The sequence below is a fragment of the Eschscholzia californica genome, unplaced genomic scaffold, assembly GCF_041429995.1.
Source record: "Eschscholzia californica isolate CP2 unplaced genomic scaffold, dmEscCali1.0.p SCAF_6, whole genome shotgun sequence".
NCBI classification, from domain to species: domain Eukaryota; kingdom Viridiplantae; phylum Streptophyta; class Magnoliopsida; order Ranunculales; family Papaveraceae; genus Eschscholzia; species Eschscholzia californica.
The window spans coordinates 34,875,996-34,898,487 of record NW_028238483.1 but is presented as its reverse complement, the minus strand read 5'-3'; the positions used below and the strand labels follow the sequence as shown (position 1 = coordinate 34,898,487).

Genomic DNA, 22,492 nt, shown 5'->3' with positions numbered 1-22,492 from the left:
AAAAAGTGAATTTTTTCAAGTAATGAGCTTACCCGCTACCCGCCCGCCCATACCCGAACTACCCGAGCTTCTTAATGGGCTTGGGCGGGTAATGGGCAAGACGAATTTCAAAATTGCCCGTCCGATTAACCCGCTTACCCTAATAGCCATTGAAATTTCGTGCCCGGCCCGCCCGGCCCGATGCTTCAAGTGCCCGTGGACGTCCCCACCCGCCCCATTCCCACCCCTAGTTGGGAGCACGTAATTCTTTGTAGCCAATAGGAATGGAGAAAGATATCCTTCTACCCCTGACCAGGCACGACCTTCGAGCTAATAATACAGAAGAATCATTCTCTCTCTATCTCTTTCTTTCATAAATGATGGAAATCCTACCTGCTTTAACTTTACCACCTATCACCTTTCGACGCTATCCAAATCACCTTTCACTCTCTCTCCCCTCTTCAACTTTCCCAATTTCCACAAACCCTAATTTTACAATTCAACCTAATAAACTCTTCATGGCTCTTCGACCCTCTTCTTCTTCTTCATCTATTGGTGATCACTATCTCTTTTTCTTTTCTTGTGTTAATTATTGCATAACTCTCTCTCTCTCTCTCTAACTCATATAAACTAACTAGTATTCATTTGCAGGAGCACCACCTACTAGTAGTGATCAGATAATGGAAGAATCTTCATCTGGATTGATAATAGGACAAAATGATCTTTTAATAGTTGGTCCAGGTGTTCTCGGTCGCATCCTAGCCCAACAATGGCTGAAGGTTGTTGTAATTCATCCATCTCTAATTCTGATTTATAAGACCTGGTTTTACTGATTATTATTATTATTATATCAAGTATATATTAGATTTTTACAAACTAATACCCCTCAAAAGTATTCGTTGATGAGGAGCAGAGTTTCCAAATACTAGGTCAAAAATCGTAAACCCTTTATCTTAACATAAAGGGGTTGATTAAATTATATGTCTAAATCGAGTTGTGTCGGAACCCAGACTGAAGCTTTTCTTTGTTTATAGGAACATTCGGGTTGTAAAATATATGGTCAAACGATGACCAGCAATCACCATGATGAATTGATCAAGATTGGGATCATTCCGGCACTAAGGGGTGAAGAATTAACTCACAAGTTTCCTTATGTTATTTTTTGTGCTCCACCTACCCACACGGCTGATTATCCTGGCGACTTAAGGTACATATTGGATTGACTTTTTCGCTTTATGTTTCTATGGCATGGTTTTTCGACTTAAGGTACATATTGGATTGAGTTTTTCTCTGAGTATATTCACAATTGATTTTCTTTTCTTACTTATAGTAATAAAATTATTGTAACAAAAACCCATACGTGAACATTAGTATTCAACATTTGTACGAGATATCATGCATGTGACAGAAAACGCCAAATGGAGAATGTGACGGGATTATATACATACTTTTTTTTTTATCTAAAGTTGTACGCCCTCCAATTTTAAACCTTTATTGTTAAATTTGATCAGCTATTGTTACAGTATACACAAAAGACATTAAAATTATATGATATAAGCTCATATTCTAGTTTCTACCCACTCAACTGAGTACAAGTGCCCTATATGGCAAAAATGTTAAAAAAGGGAGTCCCATTATTACATATGTAAAAAGTAAGTTGTAAGAGTAAGTGACAATTCTTCACGTGCCACATCAATGTCGGTCATGGGTTTTCCGTTTTCGTCTATTTCGCAAAACTTCCAAAAGACTCAAGCCGAGGCCTCAATTTTAGTTACGGATGAGTGTCTAGATGCTAACTTGGTTCGTTTAGGACATATCTGACTACTGGTACTCGTTGGTTCAATCTTCTGTTGGAAATGAAATATAGATGCTCTTACTGTAATTACATGGTTCTTTTAAAAAAACTTACTATAAACAAAACCAGTTATATGCATTTTATGAATCCAAAAGAAAAGTACATTAATGGCTGACTTGAAGTGAGGAAAAATACGCAGGCTTGCTGCATCAAACTGGAATGGTGAAGGGTCATTTCTATTTACATCAAGTTCCGCTCCTTATGACTGCAACGATAACGGATCATGTGATGAGGTGCTACATCTAGTTTCAATGATGTTGGATAACTTTTATGGTCATAAAGACGATATCACTATAAAGATATACTAGGAAACTTCGTGGTGTTGTTTTGAGTAAACTTCATGTGAATTATTGGTGTTACAGAAAACTTTTATGTGAATGATTATGCAGGATTCCCCGGTAGTGCCAATTGGGAGAAGCCCTCGAACAGATGTTCTTCTGAAGGCGGAAAAAGAAGTCTTGGAGGCTGGTGGTTGTGTTCTTAGACTAGCAGGCCTTTATATATCTTTACAAATTATTATCAGTGCTTTGTTAGGAAAAGAAGGCTTTATTTTTGTCTCCACTCTACTTTAAGTTTGAAGTTTTTCCTTAATATTTTTATACAACTCGGATAGAGGGGCACATGTTTATTGGTTGGCGAAAGGGACTGTTGAAGCTAATCCAGATCATATCCTCAATCTTATTCACTACGAGGTCATAGCCTTCTAACTCTGCATTTTTCTGTCTAATACTATTGCTACATAAGCTAAGACCTCCACGAGGCACAAGTTACAAATTTACTCCGATTTGTTAAATTTGGTAAAGATTAAAGCTGCAAGAACTCCGATCTGAAGTACTTCAGCTGACATGTATTGATTCAAGAAGCTACTCTAAGAAGCACCGTCTCTTACGAGTTTCATATGGATTGTTTTTTCTCCCTTACAAAAGAAAGAAGGAAAAAAAGAGTAGTTTTTCATCTAGATTTGCTATGTTTTACTAGTATATATTCAAAGCTTTCATATATGTGCGGGTTTGACTTCTTATTTGCATGTTACAGGATGCAGCTTCCCTGGCGATAGCAATTCTAAAGAAAAAACTGCGAGGTCGAATTTTCTTGGGTTGTGATAATCATCCTTTATCCAGGTCATATTACCAGGCTAATACTGTGCATACTCACACTTCCAATCAAATTTCCCCAAACCCCTGTCTAATAGTATTTGTCTTCCTCAAATGTTGCTTTTTCTTCCAGGCAAGAAATAATGGATTTGGTCAAAAGAAGTGGGAAGTACAGTGACACATTTAAGGCGTTCACAGGTACGTTTCTAGTATATAAAGCTATCTAGTTGATATCCAGATCCAGACATCGGATAAACTCCTCATCGTTGATATGATAAATGTACGGCTGATAGTAGTATGTAATTGCCAATTTAAGTAGTCTATCGCAATTTATCTCTTGTCTATTACCCAACATATACTGTATACTAAAACATTAAGGACACTGATCTGGCGGATACGTCGGCCAACTCTCAGTATATATATTGCTGATGCACATCCTATATCCGTATCGACTACTTGTATTTAGAGAACATATTTCTTCCAATCAGTTTGTCACCTAATCCTCTGAATTTATTATACTATTCTGCAGGAAATGACCCCTTGGGGAAGCAATTAAATAACTCAAAAACTCGTAAAGAAATTGGATGGGAACCAAAATACCCAAGCTTTGCCAAATTTCTTGGAATAGAAGAATAGGTCCTAATTCTCCTTTTCATGACCAGAATAACTTTCAGGAGTCAGAACACTGAAACATTGAACAAGCATTATCGTATTCATGATTCTTCGAAGCTGTTAAATATTTGTTCCTAGTAATACTTGTTCTGTGATGATTCCATGTAAATATTTGTCTGCTCACTCTGATTCTTAAGACTAATCTGTACAAAACTACAAGCAATTCAAAATTATGAATTTTCTAGTCTTACACATCTGTTTTATTATAGCATCCTTGAAAATCTTCTTTGATGGGTTCCAATGTGGTGTTCTTCTCACTGTGGGAGCAGAATTGAAGGTGGAAATTGAGATGAAAAATGATACATGAAAGAAGCAAGAACTAATTAATTTACAATCAAACACTAGAAACAATTATAAGAAGATATAGACTAAAGTGGTGTTTTTTTTTCCCATTTGCTAAATGTGACTCCTCTTAATCAAATTAATCTAAACACAAGCTAAAACAGATATCATGGGACTGATAAAAATGAACATTCTCAACTCAAGTTAGATTTGACTAATGAAGTGAATAAGCGGTATCCGTTAAGTGTAAGAGAGCTTTGTGAATAGCAACGGCAGGCCTAGGTACCGAATGAAAAAGTTTCCCATTTAATATCCAAATTTGATTGACAAGCTTCTTGATAACCCCGTGTCATGCTTGCACATAATATAGGTTCTCTTGTTATCGTTCACATCATAACTTGTACAATATACTCAAAAGAGGAAATACAGAATCTCACCTCCTCGCATAAAAATCGTAAGGTCGTTGGCTTAACAAATATGTGTTCCTTGAAGGGTCGTTGCACTTTGGATGCGGATGAAACCGACCTTCCTTGATTGTGTATCCAAACTCCCTTACAATTGTTAACAACTTTTGGCTGGAGGGTTTACCAAGTTGGTTTCCACTATCTAGGTCTTGCATTGGAGATGTAGAAACGCACTAGAGTTGAAAATATGGAATCTCGCAGTTGAATGTCTCGACATGTTCACATCATTAAAGACTTCTAGAAAATATTAGACTAAGTAATCAAGACTCTGTATGCTCTTTTACATGCACTTGATGCAAGCCTAGTTTTGTTTCTTACGGAAGACTTGTCTAGATTTGGAGACTAATTGGTGTAGTCAACTTGGTTTATTTAAGGTTAGGTGATCATAAGAATTATATATATATATATATATATATATTATGAAAGAGAGCACTTGAACCAAATTTACGACGTGTTCCACTACCTTTCTGAGTCATATTCTAAGAAAGAAGATTGAGATGGGAAAGATGAAGCTCTCTTGTTCTGGTTCTGGTAACAACAGTAACGGTGTGTTCACACAAATAACACTAGTTATCGTCATATATGTTGTTATTATGTTCATCGCTACCATCTTTTGTTCAAAACCTCAGATTTCTCATCGACGAATATATGTGGCACGTAGGCTTCGATGAATATTCAATTTTGCAGTGATTGGAGATGTTTCATTTTTCTGTCTTGTTGGGTTTTGTTCTATTCATAATTCATTAATAAAATCCCATCAATTATTATGTAAAATTATAGTTTTCTCTTACAATAGTCCGACTATCAAATGTTACCGCCTTCAAATCCATGATTGATGCGGTGACTATACTTCGTGTAGGAGCTCATTTATAAGGTAAATTTCTGTCGGAAAAAAAGGTACCTCTTGAGAGTAGACGATCGAGTAGATAAGTCACCCAAGTAGGAAATTGTCTTCACTTGCTCTATCCTCACCTCGAACTATAGATACATAGGTCTAATATGACTACTAAATTGACAAAAAAAACTTTCCAAGGGTGACTTTCTGGCTTATTATCCAATATAAGAACCATTTGAGCTAAAATTATTGACCCTTCAGAGTTTAACTGAAAAGTAAAAAAAGATTGAATATTCTACAAACAAAGCAGTAAAGCTAACACATTCTGTCAATACATGCATACGTATTTATATATGTATACCTAATCCTTCAAATGCAGTGTATTAAATAGAGACAGAGACCAACATTCGCAAAACTCAAACAGATGATTTCTAAGACAAGAAATAGAAAAGAAATAAATTTAAAAACTAGCACTAAAATCCCTAGTACCAATTCGTAATAAAGGGATTTTTTACAAAAAACAAGTCACCCGAGTGGATCATCATACTGTAATCTCACTCGTCGCTTTTCTTCTTCTTCTTCTTTTTGTCCTTCTTCTGGCTTTGTGTTTCAACCTCTTCGTCTTCCTCCTCGTGCTTCCTCTTCTTTTTCTTCTTTGTCCCCTCTCCATCCTCTTCAGCTTTCAGATCTTCATTTTGATCAGCTTCAGCACTCTTTTTCTTCTTTTTCTTCTTTTCGTTTGTTTCTGGTTCTGGTGTTTCCTCAACCTCTTTCTTCTTCTTTTTCTTCTTCTCCTTCTCCCCATTGACTGGTGCTAGAGCTGCCTCTTCTGTTTCCTCAGTTTCTGATGGTTTTCTCTTCTTCGGAACCGACTCTTCTTCCTTTTTGCCATTTAATTGTTCAGTCGTTTTCCCAAGTACCACATCAGCTGAAGGATTGTAAGTCTGCATACAAATACAAAGAATTTAGTTATATGCCTAATGTAGGACCAGTGTCTTCTACATAATGGTAAGACGGATAAAAAGGGGTAAAAACAACCAAAAACAATTACAGAATTAGGAAATGGCTATGGTAACATAACAGTTACTTAATGGCATAAAACAGCTATAACTTAAGAACGGTAATCACGGCAAGCATTTCTGCTCTTTGGATTTCTAGAGAAAAGAAAATATCGTAAAGAAGAGTTATTGCTGAAAAACAAACGCAACAACTGTCATATAGGACAAGTGAAAGTAAAACTGGAACAACCCTCTTACCTGAGCAGAAGTTATTAGACCTCCAGTGCCCTTCTTTCGATCTTTGTCATAGACTTCGATTTTGGACTTGCCTTTAGCTGACCCAGCAGAACGACTCATTTCTTTACCCTCGAAAACCCTCAGTCGTGCTTCAAGCTACTCAAAAACTTCGAATCAGATGTCGGTTCATATGAGAAACTTAGAAAGAAGAAAAGCAAAATACAAGGTAAAATACCTTGGCGCGATTCTCCAGTCCCATTGTGTTATCTTGACTATCTCCTAAAGCATCATACCGAATGGCCAATGCAGTTTTGGCAGCTAGGGATCTAGAAATTTTTCCCTTTAGTTTAGGGGCAGCTTGACCAATAAGAGAAGCATGGTAGATGAGACCATATTTGGGTGTAGCATGTTTTGTCTTCAGAGCTCGAAAGAGTGCTTTCTCTGCACCAAGAATCTGAATAGTGCTTCCAGGTTGCTTCGCAAGATTCACCAAGCTGCCACCATGGGCAATGAGACGAGCTCCAACAAGCTCTCCGACAAGAGCTGTCAAATTGGGGGCAATAGTGTTCATTCTGCTCTTCAAGTAATCGTATAGTTGAGCTCTATACTCAGAAAGTGACAACACTTGGTCACATAGCTCTTTGATATTGATTAGATCAAGGTCACTGACTTCAGTTCCCATTGATATAACTGCTGCCTCTTTCAACTCAGCCTCAACCTCTTCAGGTAAGATCTGAACAAACAGAAAGAACAATTAGAGACAGAGATCTGCAGTAGGTGATAAAGACAGAGAGATCTGCAGTAGGTAACAAACTTGACATGGAAGAAGCGGAAAATGTTCTACTGGCCATCTTACACATTTTAGACTTGCTATTTTACGCCCCGGTTGAGGTGTCAGGTGTTAACTACTATACCCAGGTTTGACAACATAAAAATACATTCGACAAAAGCAATTACTGTTGGAACCATAAATCTAAAGCATAGGGAAAATTCAACTGTAAGATATTGTTTGGTCATGAACTTATGTGTTAGTCTGAGCTAGAATTTGTCGATTAAAACTTTATTGAGTGATCTTGACAGACATGCGGAAGTTGCTTATGAAACGGTATAGAAACTCCCCACTTTTCACAAGTAAATGGTCGTACCTCAGAGAAATCAAGATCTGCAGCATTCACACGGTTGCCCATGAGCTTCACAGATTTAGCGTACATAATATTGTCTTGTATAATCTTAGCAAGCTCTGGGAAGTGCCATCCATACCATTCCCTAACCCTCATTGCATAGGTGTTAAGCTCTTTGTCAAGGTCATCCAACAAACCAATGGCCTGGATGATCATCGTATCAACCTATTGGAACAACAAAAAGATTCTTAGTTGAATAATATGACCAAATAAACTTTGTCAAAACATTGTTACATAACTGTCTTCTAATGTCAAATTTGGCACTCATACATTTAAAATGGATTTGAACACTTGCAAAAGTTTGCAAGACCAAGGAATGTGACACATGCACAGCTTTACTTGTGACGATAAGGAATTTATTTAGGCCTCAAGCCAGCCAAGTGACTCGCAAGATACTTGATCAGCCGAAGAATAATAAACTTATAGTTACACATGCACGCATACATACATATATATATATATATAATTTAAGTAGTTCTGCTCGAGGTTGGCTCGGGGGTAGGGCATCCCGCGTTCCATGCATCTCATGGCACCACAAACATTTCTCTCAATGGAAAAACAGCAATAAATGATATCAAAGTGACCCCTAATGCTCATATAACACATCTGATGCTTTAGAGTGGAAAATAATTAAGGCGTATTGGAGAGAGAATACAATTATGCGTACGAGGTAAACAGACCGTAAGACAGTAAACCAAAGGAGCCTTTACCTTATCAGGGCTGAACTTTAGTTTGTATCTAGAAAGACTATGAGATAACCCCAAGCTCATTGGAGCTAAATCTTGAACACCTAACCCAGATATGAGTTCACTCAATTGACTTCTGACACCTCTCATCAGCTCCATCACAGAGTTATTGTGAACACATTCAATTTGCTGCAATTAAATTAACATCAAAACCACATTAATAAACAAGTACTGAGAGAGAACAAAAGATAAGAGATTCATGTTGAATAGAATATCAAACCTACCAATTTTTCCTTAATAGCATTTCCAAGTTTTGAATCAGCTACTCCCAATGTTTCTCCATCACAGTGAGTTTTCAAGAACTTTCGCAGGCCCTTGCTAGGCTTGCTATCAATAAGCAACGTAGCAGTGGATAATGCTTCAGCTGTGTTCTCAAACTTGGTAAACGCTTTCAGCTTTACGACCTGAGATTGATGAAAATAGAAAGATATCACAAATGTGTGATACAAAGCTTTTGAACAATCAAATTTGTGCCAAGAAATGACGGGTTCGTTCTAAATCACACCCAACTGATTCTACATCACTATTCTTCAATCAATAACAAATCTATATCTCTTATCTAACCAAACTAGGCGAAAAAAAAGGAAACAACCAGTAACATAAGAGCGAAATGCAAACAATAATACCTTTCGAGCAGTTTCTGAAGTAGAGAACTCCTTCCACAAGTCCTGGAAAACAGAGAAATCATATTGAAATTAGTTAACCAATTATTACCAATAATTTTTCATATAAAGGGAAGTAGTAAAATTTACAGATACCAAAACCCTAATGGTTCTTACATCAACTTTAGAAAGCTTTCCTTCATCCAAAACTTTAAACAGGGCAAACCCAGCAGGCGTTTCAAACAACACTAACATTTTGTTTGAATCTCAGGAGCTACTAAACAAGATCAACAAAAGGAAGATATTGTTAGAATTAATCAACAAACCCTTCTCTAATGTTCTACTAAAACAAGTTTACTTCATCAAACACAAAAGGGTAAGCTCTGAAAGATCGAAACCTAGGGTTTATATAAAGACTAGAATTTGTACTACTACCAAGAATCAGCTTCTAATGTTGAAAAGGAAAAAAAAATAAAAGATGGAGGTAGAGCTAGTTGAAGAGGTTAGGGTTATAAATAATTAGGCAAATGATCTGTTTAATAGGAAAAGTTGCTGATTTCTGATCGATCAAAGATACATACGTAGTCGTCTTAGTAGAAATGGGGATTTTTTTTTTTAAGAAAGAAAAACCCTAGAAACGAACCTGTTGTGTTTTCTGTGCAAGAATGCTCCTAGTTGGGGGGAGTTAGAGTCCAGAGAGCGAAAATAAAGACGAAATTGAGGTTTTAAGCATTAGGGTTTTAGGGAGGTTTGGATTTGGAGTGGCATATAATTTGTAAAGTAGAAACCCTAGAGCTATTCAAGTTAGCGCCAACTAGAAGCCCACCCAAACATTAATTAAGGCCCGAAGAGAATCGGGTGTTATCGCGTACCCATGGGCATGTAAGTGCACGCCATGTACTCCCAACTCAAAAATGTAACATTGCAGGTTTTTGGTTGAAAGCTGGAAAGAAATTGTGGTGTATTTGGTTGCACGATTCTTTAAGTAGGATTCCTATTAAAAGTGAGGATTTGGTAGGCATTAATCTTTTGTTCATTTTCACGTCTCCTTAAAATTCGGCGGAACACTATCTCACGTTGCATGATCTCCAAGAGATCCACGGTCACGAGCTCAAGCTCATAAAATACCATGTGAGCTTGAGCTCATTAAATCGGCACTCAATTTGTATTCGACCAAAATCTCACCCTACTCCCTATAATTTTGGATTAATAAAACTAATTTTCTTTCTTAAAATCAACAAAATGAATATTCTTTTTTTACAAAATAATTATTTTAAAATCTCAAAAATTATTTTTCTTCCCAAAAATAATTGTTTACTTCAAAAAATCGTTTTATCCTCAAAAATCGTTTTTTCAAAACCCGATTTTTCCGACAACCGTTTTTCTTCCAAAAATCGATTCTTCCCTAATTAATTATTTTCCCCAAAATTCGTTTTTTTGAAAAAAAATCGATTTTTTCTTAGAAATTGTTTTTCCTCCAGACCCGTTTTTTTTTACCGAGAAATCGTTTTTTATAACTGAAATTTTATAAAAACTTTTTTTCTTCATAAAGACCGTTTTTTCCTGAATTATCTTTTTCCAGGAAAAAACGGTGCTCGAAAACAATCGATTTTCATGACATTTGTGAAAAAAAATCGGCTTTCGAGAAAAATTATTTTTTGAAAAAAAAAATTGTTTACGGAAAAAGTTAAAGGTAAAAAAACGGTTCTCGAAAAAAATTATGAAGAAACGGAGAGTTCTCGAAACGATATTTGAAAAAACGAGGTTCGAGAACAAAGTTATTCAATATTTTTTTAAAGAAGCGTTTAAAACTACTCAAACAATAATAAATCATAGGATTTTTATTAGTTACCAAACAAACTAAAAAATATTACTTGAATTCATGAATTCCAAAGACTCGTGAATCCGCGGATTCATGATTCCGCCATCTAAACACATTACTAAAATTTCATTTTACTTTATTGACACCATTTCACGATAACTATTGTGACAAAGATGGTTGCCTTAGTGGACTGTGGTAGTGGTAGTGGCAGTGACCATTCCAGTGACCATTAATATAGAAGTGGTAGTGGTATTGGACTTTTGGAGAAGTGATGATGTAGGGGATGGCAAAGCATTACTTACGTCATACTCAGCTAAAGAATTGTCTCTTATCTCTTATTCTATTATAAACTGGCACTGTAACGTAACTTATTCAATGGCCAGACACATAATGCTTGGATGAAGATTTAGTACAAATTATGATGTTTCTGCTCACGAAATTCTCTTCTAAAATAAAACCTAAGGTGAACATAGTAAAATTATTCATAATAAGGTATGAACAGAGAGAAACTAATTCATTATAGCATCATAAGCTCGAGCTGATTGCCTCACCTTAGACAATGTGAAAGATTATAAGGAAATATTATAGATGGGATTTCATTTGTGTGCCCCCAAGATTGACTACAATTCTGCTAAGTCATTACAAAATAAATGGATACATCACCAAGATGTAATAAGTACGAATCATGATTCAATAAACAAATCAGAGATCATATCATATTGAGCTATGGAAGATATATTAGATATAATTAAGTGCTTCTGGATTACATGAATCTTTTAGGCATTGTTAGATAAACATATGAAACAAAATTGATATGCGGAGGATGTAATTCATTCCTTCAACTCAAGTATTTCGTCTTGGTTAGTAAACGCGGTGACTTTGACACAGAAAATAGTCGACTCCACAAAGTAGACAGATGTGTGAAAATCAAAATGTCGTCCACTGTTAAGGTTTTAAAATGACCATTGTTTCTCTTAATTTATATAGGGATATCGTCGTCACTTTGGTTTATTCAGTTGGTATACACACATGGCTAAGTTGGCATATCTTCTTGAGCCCAATGCTATCAAAACATATAAGAAAAGATCTTGTAGCACTCAAGAAACACATTAGTATGCTTATCAAATTCATGGTCATGAAGGCATTCTAGCTCTGACTGATAAACCAAAGCTTGAGATCATGATCATACCCTAGTCAAACTCATAATGATCGAGGTTTAGAAAGTTCCACTTACATTGCATTTTTGTGTAACTAGGAAACTGTAGCGTACCTGGTTTTCTCGAGAATCAAGGTTTCTGCCACGTGTTTAGACTAATGTTGAATATAGGTTTTCTTGGGACTCTATTTGTTAGGGGGGAGCTAATGACTCGATGAAGCGACATATAGGCCAGCATGACCAATGTTTGCTTTTTGGATTCCTAAGACGGGTAGTCTCATCATACATGAGACCAAGATGATCTGGAGGTCAACTGTGGAACGAAACAGTTTGAGAAGGGCGACTATGATCTGAGGAGAGTGTGCACGCACGTGTGTGTGTATGTGTGTGAGAGAGAGAGAGATCTTTGTTCTTCTTGGATGTAACTTGCTTTCACATCTAATGTTGCAGAGTTTTTGCCGAAGTTGTTCATATTGAGTTCAGATGCATATCAGTTACGGGTGATATCTGACACATCGACTATATTCGTTAATTGGCAATGCGTTCAACATTTCAGCAATTTTCATGGAACACGTTTAAGGCACAGTCAACATGCTCTCTAGTTCAGCTCCTGCATCCGTGGGTACTCAGCAAAGCAAGTTTTGCCTCTAACTTGAATAGGTTGAAGCATTTTCAATCATCTGTTCATTTTTTGAATTGAGGGAACAATATAGACATCTTTTTGTAACATTTTTTGTTGGAAACTTGAAAATTGGGCAAGTAATATGGGTGATGGTGTTACCTTCTTCCCCACTTTATACTTGAAATGATGTTCCATAAACAATTATAACGTGGACAGGAGAGTTTTTCGACTTGGGTTGCTACAGTGATGTTTAAAAGAGAAACACAATAGAATGGTTATCAAATTCATGGTCATGAAGGCATTCTAGCACTGACTGATAAACCAAAACTTGAGATCATGATCATACCCTAGTCAAACTCGTAATGATCAGAGTACCAACATTTACGATGAGAGTATACTATATCTAAATGGATGAATCCAAAAACTGTAAAATATCTTACATCTGTTTAAAACCGAACTATATAGGCTGGATTTCAAGTATCTTACATTATCTAATCGTATGTATGCACCATTCCATTACATAGTAAAAATTCTAAGATGTCGGCCAACCAATAGTGTTCCTTCAAGACTTAATGTTGAGGGAACGGATAAAAGATATGGAAGCAGCATTTAAACATCAACTCCTTCAATATGTAGGTCAATCTTCTTTCAGAAACTGGTACTAACTTTATTCTTTTTATATACATAATTAAACTTCAAAAGAGTTGAGAATCAAACTTTATTGACAAAAATATTTATTCAAAACACTAATATAAAGTATAAACAATAAATAAACAAAAAGTCTAGTGTTGGCTTTGTCATGAAAGCTTATCTACACATGAAACCAGTCAAGTTTTTCCACAGTTGTGTTGCGGCTAGGATGGATCCAACTACAATTTAACATCTCTGTCGTGTCGTAAAAACCCTTGATAGAGCTTTGACTCCCAAGAGAGTAACACATATCCTTCTCAAGAGAATAATATATGATGCTATCACCATGTAATCTATGTAAGTAGAGTTTGTTCTCCATGTTACTATTGGGAGCAACTGCAATCATACAAGAGGTATTGCTGATGAACATCATATGCTCTCCTAAACTTTCAACTCTAACCCATTCCATACTAGAGAAATTCAACTTAAATATCCGAATCGAAAGCCCAACATGCCCTAAATCTACTAAAAAGAGATTCCTTTCGTACTCAACCAACAACTTCGGGTAGGCAGGACCAGCTAGAATTTCCTTGAACAAGCAAGTATTACAGTCAAAAACGCCTAAACTTCCGTTATAATCTAGAGAATAAAAAGCTCCATTGCAGAAAACTGGGTTGTTTAAACACGGGCAAAATATATTCGACTTCGGATAGTGGTCCGACCACCAAATATCTTGTCCCCTAGTAATGAAGGAGATGAAAACATTTTCTTGCGAACTTATAAAATCCATATCTTTGGTGATAGCAAAAATTCTACAATCTGAAGATTTAGGCGATGACGAGAATGACATGCCATAGGACTGATTCTTGTGGTGTGGTTCTGGTAAGTCCGGAAGTTGGATTGACTCTCTTGTAAACGGATTGTAAAAGAAAATATCCATCTCAGCTTTCGTCATTAGTAACCACCCATCTTTCGAGAAACGGATAGTTGCGCCCAATAAAATTTCGTGATTACTAGTGATGTACTTCTCATTATTATGCATTGGGTCTACTAAATTGTACCTGGAACCATTAACTTCAGAAAATACCAGCAATGGAGATAAAGATAATATCGGTGAACATATCATCGCAGAAGAAGTTCTCCAGTTTGATGTAGGTAATACTAACCGATTCCATCTACTTACAGCACGAAGATGGAGGTAATCTACTGGAGGGAGATAACTTGCTATCAACGCTAGGATATCCATGTTCAGATTACCACATGAGTTTGCTTCTTCGAGTTCTAGTCCATCTTTATCTTGCCCATCAACCTCCTTCTCTTCATTAGTTATGCTGATTTTCTTTTGATGTGCATCTATTGTGTCATCTTCCTTTTCGTTGTTGTTACCTTTCATTCTTCCGCCATCACAAGCCCTAAAATTTAAGGCATAATGTTTAGCACCTTACTATATTTAAAAATATTTATATAAGCGAAATAAAAAACAATCCAACAAATAAGCAAGACCTATATATACATAAACAGGAGTATTTTTCAAAGTTACCTGACAGTTGGACGTATCATGATCAATTCGAAATTTAAACAAGGCATTGGTAGCTTTAGAAACGGCAATGAAACGGTAACACTTTTCCTTTCTAGGTCATATTTGTACAAGTTCTGATCTTCGGGCAATGTATAAAACATACAACCTCTTTCAAGACCCAATTCTGCCGCTGAGCAACAAGCTGCAGTGTTTTCTCCAAGAAATATGACATGATCGCCTAAACTTGTTAACTCCTCCCAAACCATTGAAGAGAAATCCAATCTTAATATTTGTATTCCAACTAAATTTATGGATCTGGACCCTCTAGAATTGTAATGTCTGTGAACCATGAATAGTTCATCAGAAGATATCACAAATCTTTGGTTGGTAGTAGAGTGTATTGCACCAGCACCACCAAAAAAAGTTGGGTGGGGACTAGTGGAAAAAGGTCTCATGAGGGTATCACCCTCAACTTTGTTGTCTATTTCGATTTCAAGATGCCAATGATTATGGAAAAAAATATATAATTTATCTCCAAAGAAAATCAAGGATCCACCAAATATATGGTCATCAATATCTTGAAGCGACAACAACTTCTCTGATCTCCACTGATGGTCTCCGGGACGGCAATATACCAGTAGTAAGTCACTTCCAGAAGTTGTATCCCATTCAAATAAGAAGAAGATCATGCTTTTATTATTTGAGGGAGGGGAGGTGAGAATAGAATCAGTGATCATATACTTATCAGATTCATACCAATTGAGTAACTTAGGTAACTTGATTTTCTCTAATGATTCAAACCAATTGAGTAAATTAGGTAACTTGATTTTCTCTAATGACAATAGATTCCAAAGAAAGCAATCTCCGTATTTCCAAATTGAATTGGTGGTATGTTTAAATTCAGATTTATCATCACACAGAATAACTAACCAATTTTCATGAGAAGGGGATTGCCAATATGATCTTCTTCCTATCTCTGGTATTCTCTTTGTGCAATTTCTTCCTTGTGTACGAGGTAAATAGAACCATGGAGCTGCTGATGGAAGTGGTGGACGACTACGTAGACTTCTCTTCTCTACTGTTGTTGCTGCAAGCTTATTATTCTTCTCCATATGTGAGGAAGAGACAGTGAGATAGGATTAGGGTTTATGGAAACTGGTATGAGCTAGGATTAGGGTTTATGGAATGAAATTAGGTTTGTGAGGAAAAAAATATAGACAAAACATCTGGTTTAGTAGTTAGTAAAATTTAAACTTCCCAAAACCATCCCGAGTCCTAATTTGACCGGCTCTTGTCCCAGTTAGTTAATCTCAACAGTTAATTTCGTTTTCGCCATCAATTTTTGACCAACTTGTCGTTTTGGCCCCAATAAATGTTTGATATACAAATTTAATTTTCTTTCTAGAAATACCCTAATGGCCCAAAATGAAACTAATTCCCAAAAAATTTACAAACATTGATGCCGCATCATCCCCTCTTATTTCCTCCACTTCTCATCCCACCTCCATTGTCTAACCTTCTCTCCACCTCACTTACCTTCTCTGGCAGAAGGCATCATCTGATGCCTCTAATTAGAGCTTACAGAACAAAAATGTTATTGGACTATGCAAAAATCGTAATTGCAAAATGGACGAAGAACTGATGATTAAGAAATTTGCCACTTGCAAAATTGTTATTGGACTACGCAGAAATCGTAATTGCAAAATGTACGAAGAACTGATGTTAAACAATGTCCCAATAGCAATAAAGCTAAGTGCCTACAGTACTTGCGTCAATTTTTCTCATAGCTTACAAACACAAAGAAAAAAAATGTGTTGTACATCCACATGTTCTCACACATCGAACCGAGCTTAAATGAATTATGAGTAATTTAGCCTTGTAGAGAATAGAGAATTTTACCATCCACCATGTCATTCAATGGTTAAACAAAAGTTGGACGAATTTGGCAAGAGTTCATCACCATGGTCCATTTTGATTCAGATGCATTTCAGAATGGAGTTCAAAACAGAAGTAACAAAACATCATGCAGATCAAAAGAAAAACTAGAGTACAAGCACTTCTTGAGATTGCAGAAGCTTAAGACATTACGAAAATTTTAGAAGAGACGAGCTAAGGAACTCGTCGATGAAGCACTTGTTTGGACCATTCCAGTATCCCCACCCCTAATCAACACCTACTGTTTTGCCTTACCATAAACCAACATTTCAAATCCATGTGTATTAAACCTACAAAATTAATAACAACTAATAACTAAAATCAGTTAAATATCAAATAATTACAGAATGTCATCTCTTTGGGATGCAATTAATGGGAAACTCCAAGAGCCTAAGGTTTGATTAAATGCAGCATCAAAAATTTAATCACATTTGTCTTGCCATTCATACATTAGAGTTATAGCTTCTACAGAGAACCTTGAAGGGTTTGTAGAATATGCTCTATTCTGTATTTCATTACCGGCTGACCTGATCTAGTCTTCTTGAACATATCTTGCTTTCGTGCTTTTCTTTGAGATTCGACTAGCTTAATTTTTTCCTGTTTTTCTTGAAAAATTGCCTGTCTCTCCATCCTTGCCTTCTCTTCTTCCTCATGTTTCTTCTCGTAAACCTCTTTCAAACTCTGTGAGTTGTTCTTATTGTTTCGCTTCTTATATGTCTTCTTACTTGTTCCAGCTTCTTCATCTACCTGTAGTGCCATTCAGAAACAATTAGTCTCACCAATTCACAGATATATGAACTTATAAAACACCATCTTGTGTCGAAAAGAGTACAACTGATAGTCAACCATTTTCAAGTTCCACTCCACTAAAGAGTTTGGGGTTTTGATTTTGATAGATAAAACTACTTTTTATATTAAAAAAGTTTCGATTTGAAGAAACTCTCTTCACAAGCGACTGTTTCAGAAGCAAAATATAGGAAGCAACTCAATATATATTTTATAAAGCTGCTTTATACCAACGCTGTTGTCGAAAAAAGATCCCTAGGTTAGCTATCAAACCTGCAGAAGTTTTGTAGTATCAGCAGGATGGTGATTATGCTGTCCATTTTGTTGCTTCAGTGATTTCTTGTACTTGTTCACATATTTCGCATTCTTATAAAATTCCCTTTGCTTCTCTGAAATAAAACAGACGAAGATAGTAAAGAAAAAAAGGAAGACTTAATAGAAATATTCATATTTGTACTCCACCATTAAGCATAATGGCATGATATAAGTTTGGTCTATCGAACTTTTAATCGATACACCACTTAATCTTCAACATATGTTTCAACTACGAAACATCCCTTCATGGGTGTAGTTTAAATACCAGACTGCTTTGAGGAAGAGTGACCTAAGCCAAGAGGCCACTTTCCTAGGAAACTGCAGAAGCCTAAATGTGTGAACACGGCGACGAGCCGACAACAAGGCGCAAGCGCCATTCCAGGCTCAAAAGCTAATCAATATTTTACACAACTTAAAATCTCCTGATGTTTTTCGGTTATTGCTCAATAGATAAATGGTGTTAAACCAAATGTACAAGTAGAAAACTACGAACGAATCAACAACTAATTATAAAGAAAAAAAATAGTGGAGTGGACAACAATCGGTTAAGGTTATCGGCTAGACCAAAACCCAATCCCCTGTAACTGGACCAGCTAGATCTATATCTCATAAGTGGCAAGTCCTTGACGTAGGAGATCAGCATGAGACCGACTAGTTTTACCCCAGCTACGGATCCACAAGTTAGTTAGGTGGATTGGACAATCCCCTGTAATTCAGTGCTTTCAGCAGCTCACCAGATCTTGAAAAAAAAAATCAAATTGGCTATTTGAATTATGAAGTTTTAGTTTAAGAAATTAGGTATTTCCCAAATTACTTTTACTTCTCTGCCATTGATGGAGAAGTTACATCATCGTGAAATTCCACTAGAAACTGAAATAATTCCTTTACACTTGGTCATCTAAGTAACCTCCACATCAAGCATTGCTTATTTTTCCAAACCCTATAAACTTTGCCCAATTGGTCTATTTTAAATTCCTAAAAGTTCAATTTTTTTTTTCTATAATAATGACTAACTTCAAGAATAAGAAAACCCTAGTTTGAATCAGAGGTTGTTCCATACATACATACATACTAAAATTTTCGAATGTTCAATCATAAAGAAAGAAAAACTAGGGTTTTGAGAGAAGAAACTTACTTATGATAGCAGGATTGTAGTCACCGTTCTTCGTTTTTGCATTTGCAAAGGCTTGAAGAGATAAACCACCACCTCCTCCTCCTAATCTCTTTTTCTTATTAATATTCTTCACTTGCAGCGAATTTGAACCATTATTCTGCTTCTTGTACTTGTTATTATCAATTTGAGGCTTCGTCATCGAAAAATTCTAAAGAGAATAAAAAAAAACAGTTGAATTTGAGAAACGAATTTCAGATTTAACCAACCAAAAGCAAAACCCTAATTTGAGCTTGAGATGATGTACTTCGTCATGTGATAATACTCGCAATTTAGGGAACAAATAAGGGCCGGGCCTTGTAACAATGAGCTCACACTCCCAATGTTACTACAAGCAACCCGAGAGCCTATACCAAGGCAAGTTATGGGCACACATGGTTTTTACCATACAAATCACACTTGAGTTTGTCCAAGTCAACTGTTAAACCCACAAACAATAACAAAAATCTTCACCACCACCAGACGGGGTGCTATGTGCACAAAAGGTTTTGACTTAATTTATGCCAGACAGTATAGTGTGAGCCCTTTGGGCCCAGGGTTATACCTATCTTTATGCACTTGTCGGTAGCTTAATATTTCAGCATTTCTTTCACATTGTGTGTCCCTCGTACCACCTATCGGTATCAATATTTCTACCAGTGGTTGGTATATAGATCTTTATGTCTTTCCTTCCCTGAGGTGGTACTGAATATCCACCATATCTCCTTTGAGCTTTCCTACTATCAATAGTTGATGGGAAACTTTGTGTTTGTTTCTATTTAGATACGGGTAGAATCAGAGACTTTCCCATCTCGTTCGACGTACCAATGCCTTTATTGTTGTTCGTGTTCGTAAAGCCACTCTCCATGATCTTAGTAGGCTTCTGTTTACTTTTAGTTACTATATCATTTTTTTTTCGTAGAATGTTTCGAACAGCGGATGGACTCCATTATTAGACAGACTTAGGAATCTCCTTCCAGTGTATGCCACTCTTAGCACCTCTCTTTTGAGGCGAGCTTACAGACCTATTTCCTTTCCTCCCTTATCAGCAGACCCATAGTCTTTCGTTTCTCCTATCTCTGTGGGGAATCTTCGACCATTATCATAAACCTCGTGAAGTGTCAACCACTCTCCTTTTTTTAGGAGAGTCGCCCTTCGCCCCTTCCAGTTGTCGGTCTACCTACCAAATCCATTAGAATTTAATGTTGGATGCTCATTTGTCGTACTCACTATGGGACCTTTTTTGTGAGTTGGGCTAGACATATTTCCTCCATTATTGGCAGGTGCATAAACTTTCAGTCCTTCTGTTACCCTGGGGGATCTCCGACCATGATCTTCTATCTTGTGAAGCGTCGAGTGCCCACTGACTGTCAGTCCACTTACTAAATTCCTTTGCATTGGGTGTTGGCTCAAGCTCTTGCACGCTGCTCATGGATCCCGTATTGTGAGGTGGGTTGGTCATATTCCCTCCCTTACCAGAAGCCCCGTAGACTGTCATCCGTCCCGTTTAGGAGATGATTTCCGTCCAATATCGTCAACCTCGAAAACTTTGAAGTTCCCTCTTTTTTCCAGGAAAGCTACTCCCATGATTGGTAAGAATGGGTACCCGTACTTGTTCAACTATGGTTTCAGTTTTGAGAACATTTCCCTCTGTAAAACTTTCTACCTTCCATCCATCGACATATTTAAATTGTTTTTTTGTAGTTTATTTTGTTTTTTCTCTAGTGCTTATATATATATATATATATATATATATATATATATATATATATATATATATATTTTCCCCATTTTGAATTTAAAAAACATTGTAGTGAACATATAGACGGTTGAACCGTCTTTGTCAATGTAATCTAAATACCAAACCATTTTGTTAAGAAAACCAAATATTTCGATAATCTTTATGTAAGTAATACAAAAGTTGAGTGAAGATTTTGAAAAAGAGAATGGTGATAGAGTTATTGACCTTTTATTCTTTAATAATCATTATCAACATTTTGTGTTAACCTAACCAGTGGAACAGAATGAAAATGACAATAGGGTTGAATTTTCTTTTTATTAGTTTTATTGTTGTCAAATGACTTTCCTAGCGCCATGGACTAGTCGCCATCTTTGAAAAATATCAAATCCTTATCTATTGGGAAAGTTATGATTTTAGTTCTCGCTTGCTTGTTGATTCACTCGTAGTTCTATTTTTTAATTTTTCATCCAACTCTTATCGAAACCGTGTTATTCTTATTTGTAATATCAATTTGGAAGAAACTTCGTAACTCTTATTAAATTCATTGTTTGCCTTCTATTCGAGCCACTTTCGACACTAGGATAACCATTTTATTTACAAAAGCAATTCAAATATACAAAATACACCACAAATAAATCAAATAATCTTATTATTTAGATAGTTATTATTAATTTGAATCTAAATACAATACTTCATTTACAAAACAATCTTAGAGAACTTAATTCACACAAAATCAAATAAATCTAAACATTGGGGCAAGGATAATTGGATTATATATCGGATCAAGAACGAATTGGACGATGAGTTGAAACAATCGAGAGCATTATGAGGATGACAAATATAACCGAAGCAAACAATGAGAGACCAAGCGAAGCTCCAATATGTTTACAAAATTTGCCGTAAATGTTACACACCTTTCCCCATCCTACCGAAGAATTACCTTTGTATCCGATATATGCAACACCACCACCCGTGCCAGTAGCAGAAGCTAGAACTCCGAATACTAACTGTTTATTAAAATTAAGAAGATAATCTCTTTGTCAATTACTTTTCATACCATATAAAATTATCTATCTGCTAACTAAGCTAAGAAATTAAAAGAATAAGCCATGAAAATATATACCAAATCCAAAAATAGGTAGTATATCTGCCATTTAGTTGAACATTGATACCAGCCCATTATTGTATATATGATTGAAGAAGAACTGTATCCAACAACTGACCAAAGAGCCGATACGAAATATCTACAATCATAAACAACTTTAAATAAAATTAGACACATTCTTTTTTTTGCAAGATGAATACAAGAAAAAAGCAATTTTGGTGCAAGTTAATGTTTTCAAATAATCAGATATGACTTGAGGGAGGCGCCTTTAACAGTATAGGACGCATTTGAACCAAATGATCAACAATGGAGACAAGGTAGATTAGACCAGTAGAATATGGTATGGTGGTAACATAAGAGTATCCATAAAACAACATTAAAGTTGAAGAAGTAAATTCGATTTTGCAAGCGAAAAGTAGACTTACACTAGCCCATCAGAGTCATTGTATTTAGCGGAACGAGGAATTCGAGTAGAAGAGAAAGGCGTCAAAATGAGTTCGGTTTGCTTGCTAGTAACCACAAGAACAGCAGCAGTTAGAGTCGACGCGAATAATAACACTCTAAGCACCAAACGTGCAACAAAATAGCTACTGGTAGAGGGGGTGGTGGTGACAGTGGTTGATGGGGTTTGATATAGTCGAGCTGCTTCCATTTTATCCGACTTTATTTGGGAGAAAGTATTTGGTTTGAAACTTTAAGTTCAGAGGTAAAAGGGAGAGTTCAAATAGATCTCATATTTATAGAGGGAAAGAGTTGTATAATACTT

At 36.1% G+C, this 22,492-nt stretch overlaps 5 protein-coding genes across 7 annotated transcripts; 1 reads left to right on the top strand and 4 right to left on the bottom strand.

Annotated features, from left to right (window-relative positions):
• The first annotated feature begins 229 nt into the window (after positions 1-229).
• LOC147534029 (uncharacterized) lies at positions 230-3,790 on the top strand. The gene is made up of 9 exons (XM_086646130.1): positions 230-534; positions 631-758; positions 1,014-1,186; positions 1,974-2,067; positions 2,224-2,334; positions 2,437-2,526; positions 2,870-2,955; positions 3,062-3,126; positions 3,458-3,790. The coding sequence occupies exons 1-9, from the start codon at positions 357-359 to the stop codon at positions 3,562-3,564; spliced, it is 1,032 nt and encodes a 343-aa protein (XP_086502256.1). The 5' UTR covers positions 230-356; the 3' UTR covers positions 3,565-3,790.
• Positions 3,791-5,504: 1,714 nt separating this feature from the next.
• On the bottom strand, positions 5,505-9,903 carry LOC147534028 (putative nucleolar protein 5-1). 2 transcript variants are annotated; one of them, XM_086646128.1, is made up of 9 exons: positions 9,589-9,903; positions 9,123-9,222; positions 8,970-9,011; positions 8,568-8,747; positions 8,308-8,472; positions 7,562-7,762; positions 6,652-7,149; positions 6,438-6,572; positions 5,505-6,125 (listed from the first exon to the last, which is right to left on the bottom strand). In XM_086646128.1, the coding sequence occupies exons 2-9, from the start codon at positions 9,198-9,200 to the stop codon at positions 5,736-5,738; spliced, it is 1,689 nt and encodes a 562-aa protein (XP_086502254.1). In that variant the 5' UTR covers positions 9,201-9,222; positions 9,589-9,903; the 3' UTR covers positions 5,505-5,735. The 2 variants fall into 2 exon arrangements, with proteins under 2 accessions (XP_086502254.1, XP_086502255.1); XM_086646129.1 differs by having other exon boundaries at positions 9,123-9,219; positions 9,589-9,820.
• Positions 9,904-13,249: 3,346 nt separating this feature from the next.
• On the bottom strand, positions 13,250-15,964 carry LOC147534027 (uncharacterized). Of its 2 annotated transcripts, XM_086646127.1 has the most exons (3): positions 14,716-15,913; positions 14,190-14,587; positions 13,250-14,083 (listed from the first exon to the last, which is right to left on the bottom strand). In XM_086646127.1, exons 1-3 carry the CDS (start codon positions 15,804-15,806, stop codon positions 13,953-13,955), a joined length of 1,620 nt encoding a protein of 539 aa, XP_086502253.1. In that variant the 5' UTR covers positions 15,807-15,913; the 3' UTR covers positions 13,250-13,952. The 2 variants fall into 2 exon arrangements, with proteins under 2 accessions (XP_086502253.1, XP_086502252.1); XM_086646126.1 differs by having other exon boundaries at positions 13,250-14,587; positions 14,716-15,964.
• A 932-nt stretch (positions 15,965-16,896) lies between these two features.
• LOC147534026 (rRNA-processing protein) lies at positions 16,897-19,225 on the bottom strand. The gene is made up of 3 exons (XM_086646125.1): positions 18,866-19,225; positions 17,689-17,804; positions 16,897-17,376 (listed from the first exon to the last, which is right to left on the bottom strand). The coding sequence occupies exons 1-3, from the start codon at positions 19,041-19,043 to the stop codon at positions 17,095-17,097; spliced, it is 576 nt and encodes a 191-aa protein (XP_086502251.1). The 5' UTR covers positions 19,044-19,225; the 3' UTR covers positions 16,897-17,094.
• Positions 19,226-21,253: 2,028 nt separating this feature from the next.
• On the bottom strand, positions 21,254-22,435 carry LOC147534025 (CASP-like protein 1D1). The gene is made up of 3 exons (XM_086648715.1): positions 22,152-22,435; positions 21,745-21,865; positions 21,254-21,628 (listed from the first exon to the last, which is right to left on the bottom strand). Exons 1-3 carry the CDS (start codon positions 22,376-22,378, stop codon positions 21,404-21,406), a joined length of 573 nt encoding a protein of 190 aa, XP_086504841.1. The 5' UTR covers positions 22,379-22,435; the 3' UTR covers positions 21,254-21,403.
• Positions 22,436-22,492: the final 57 nt, after the last annotated feature.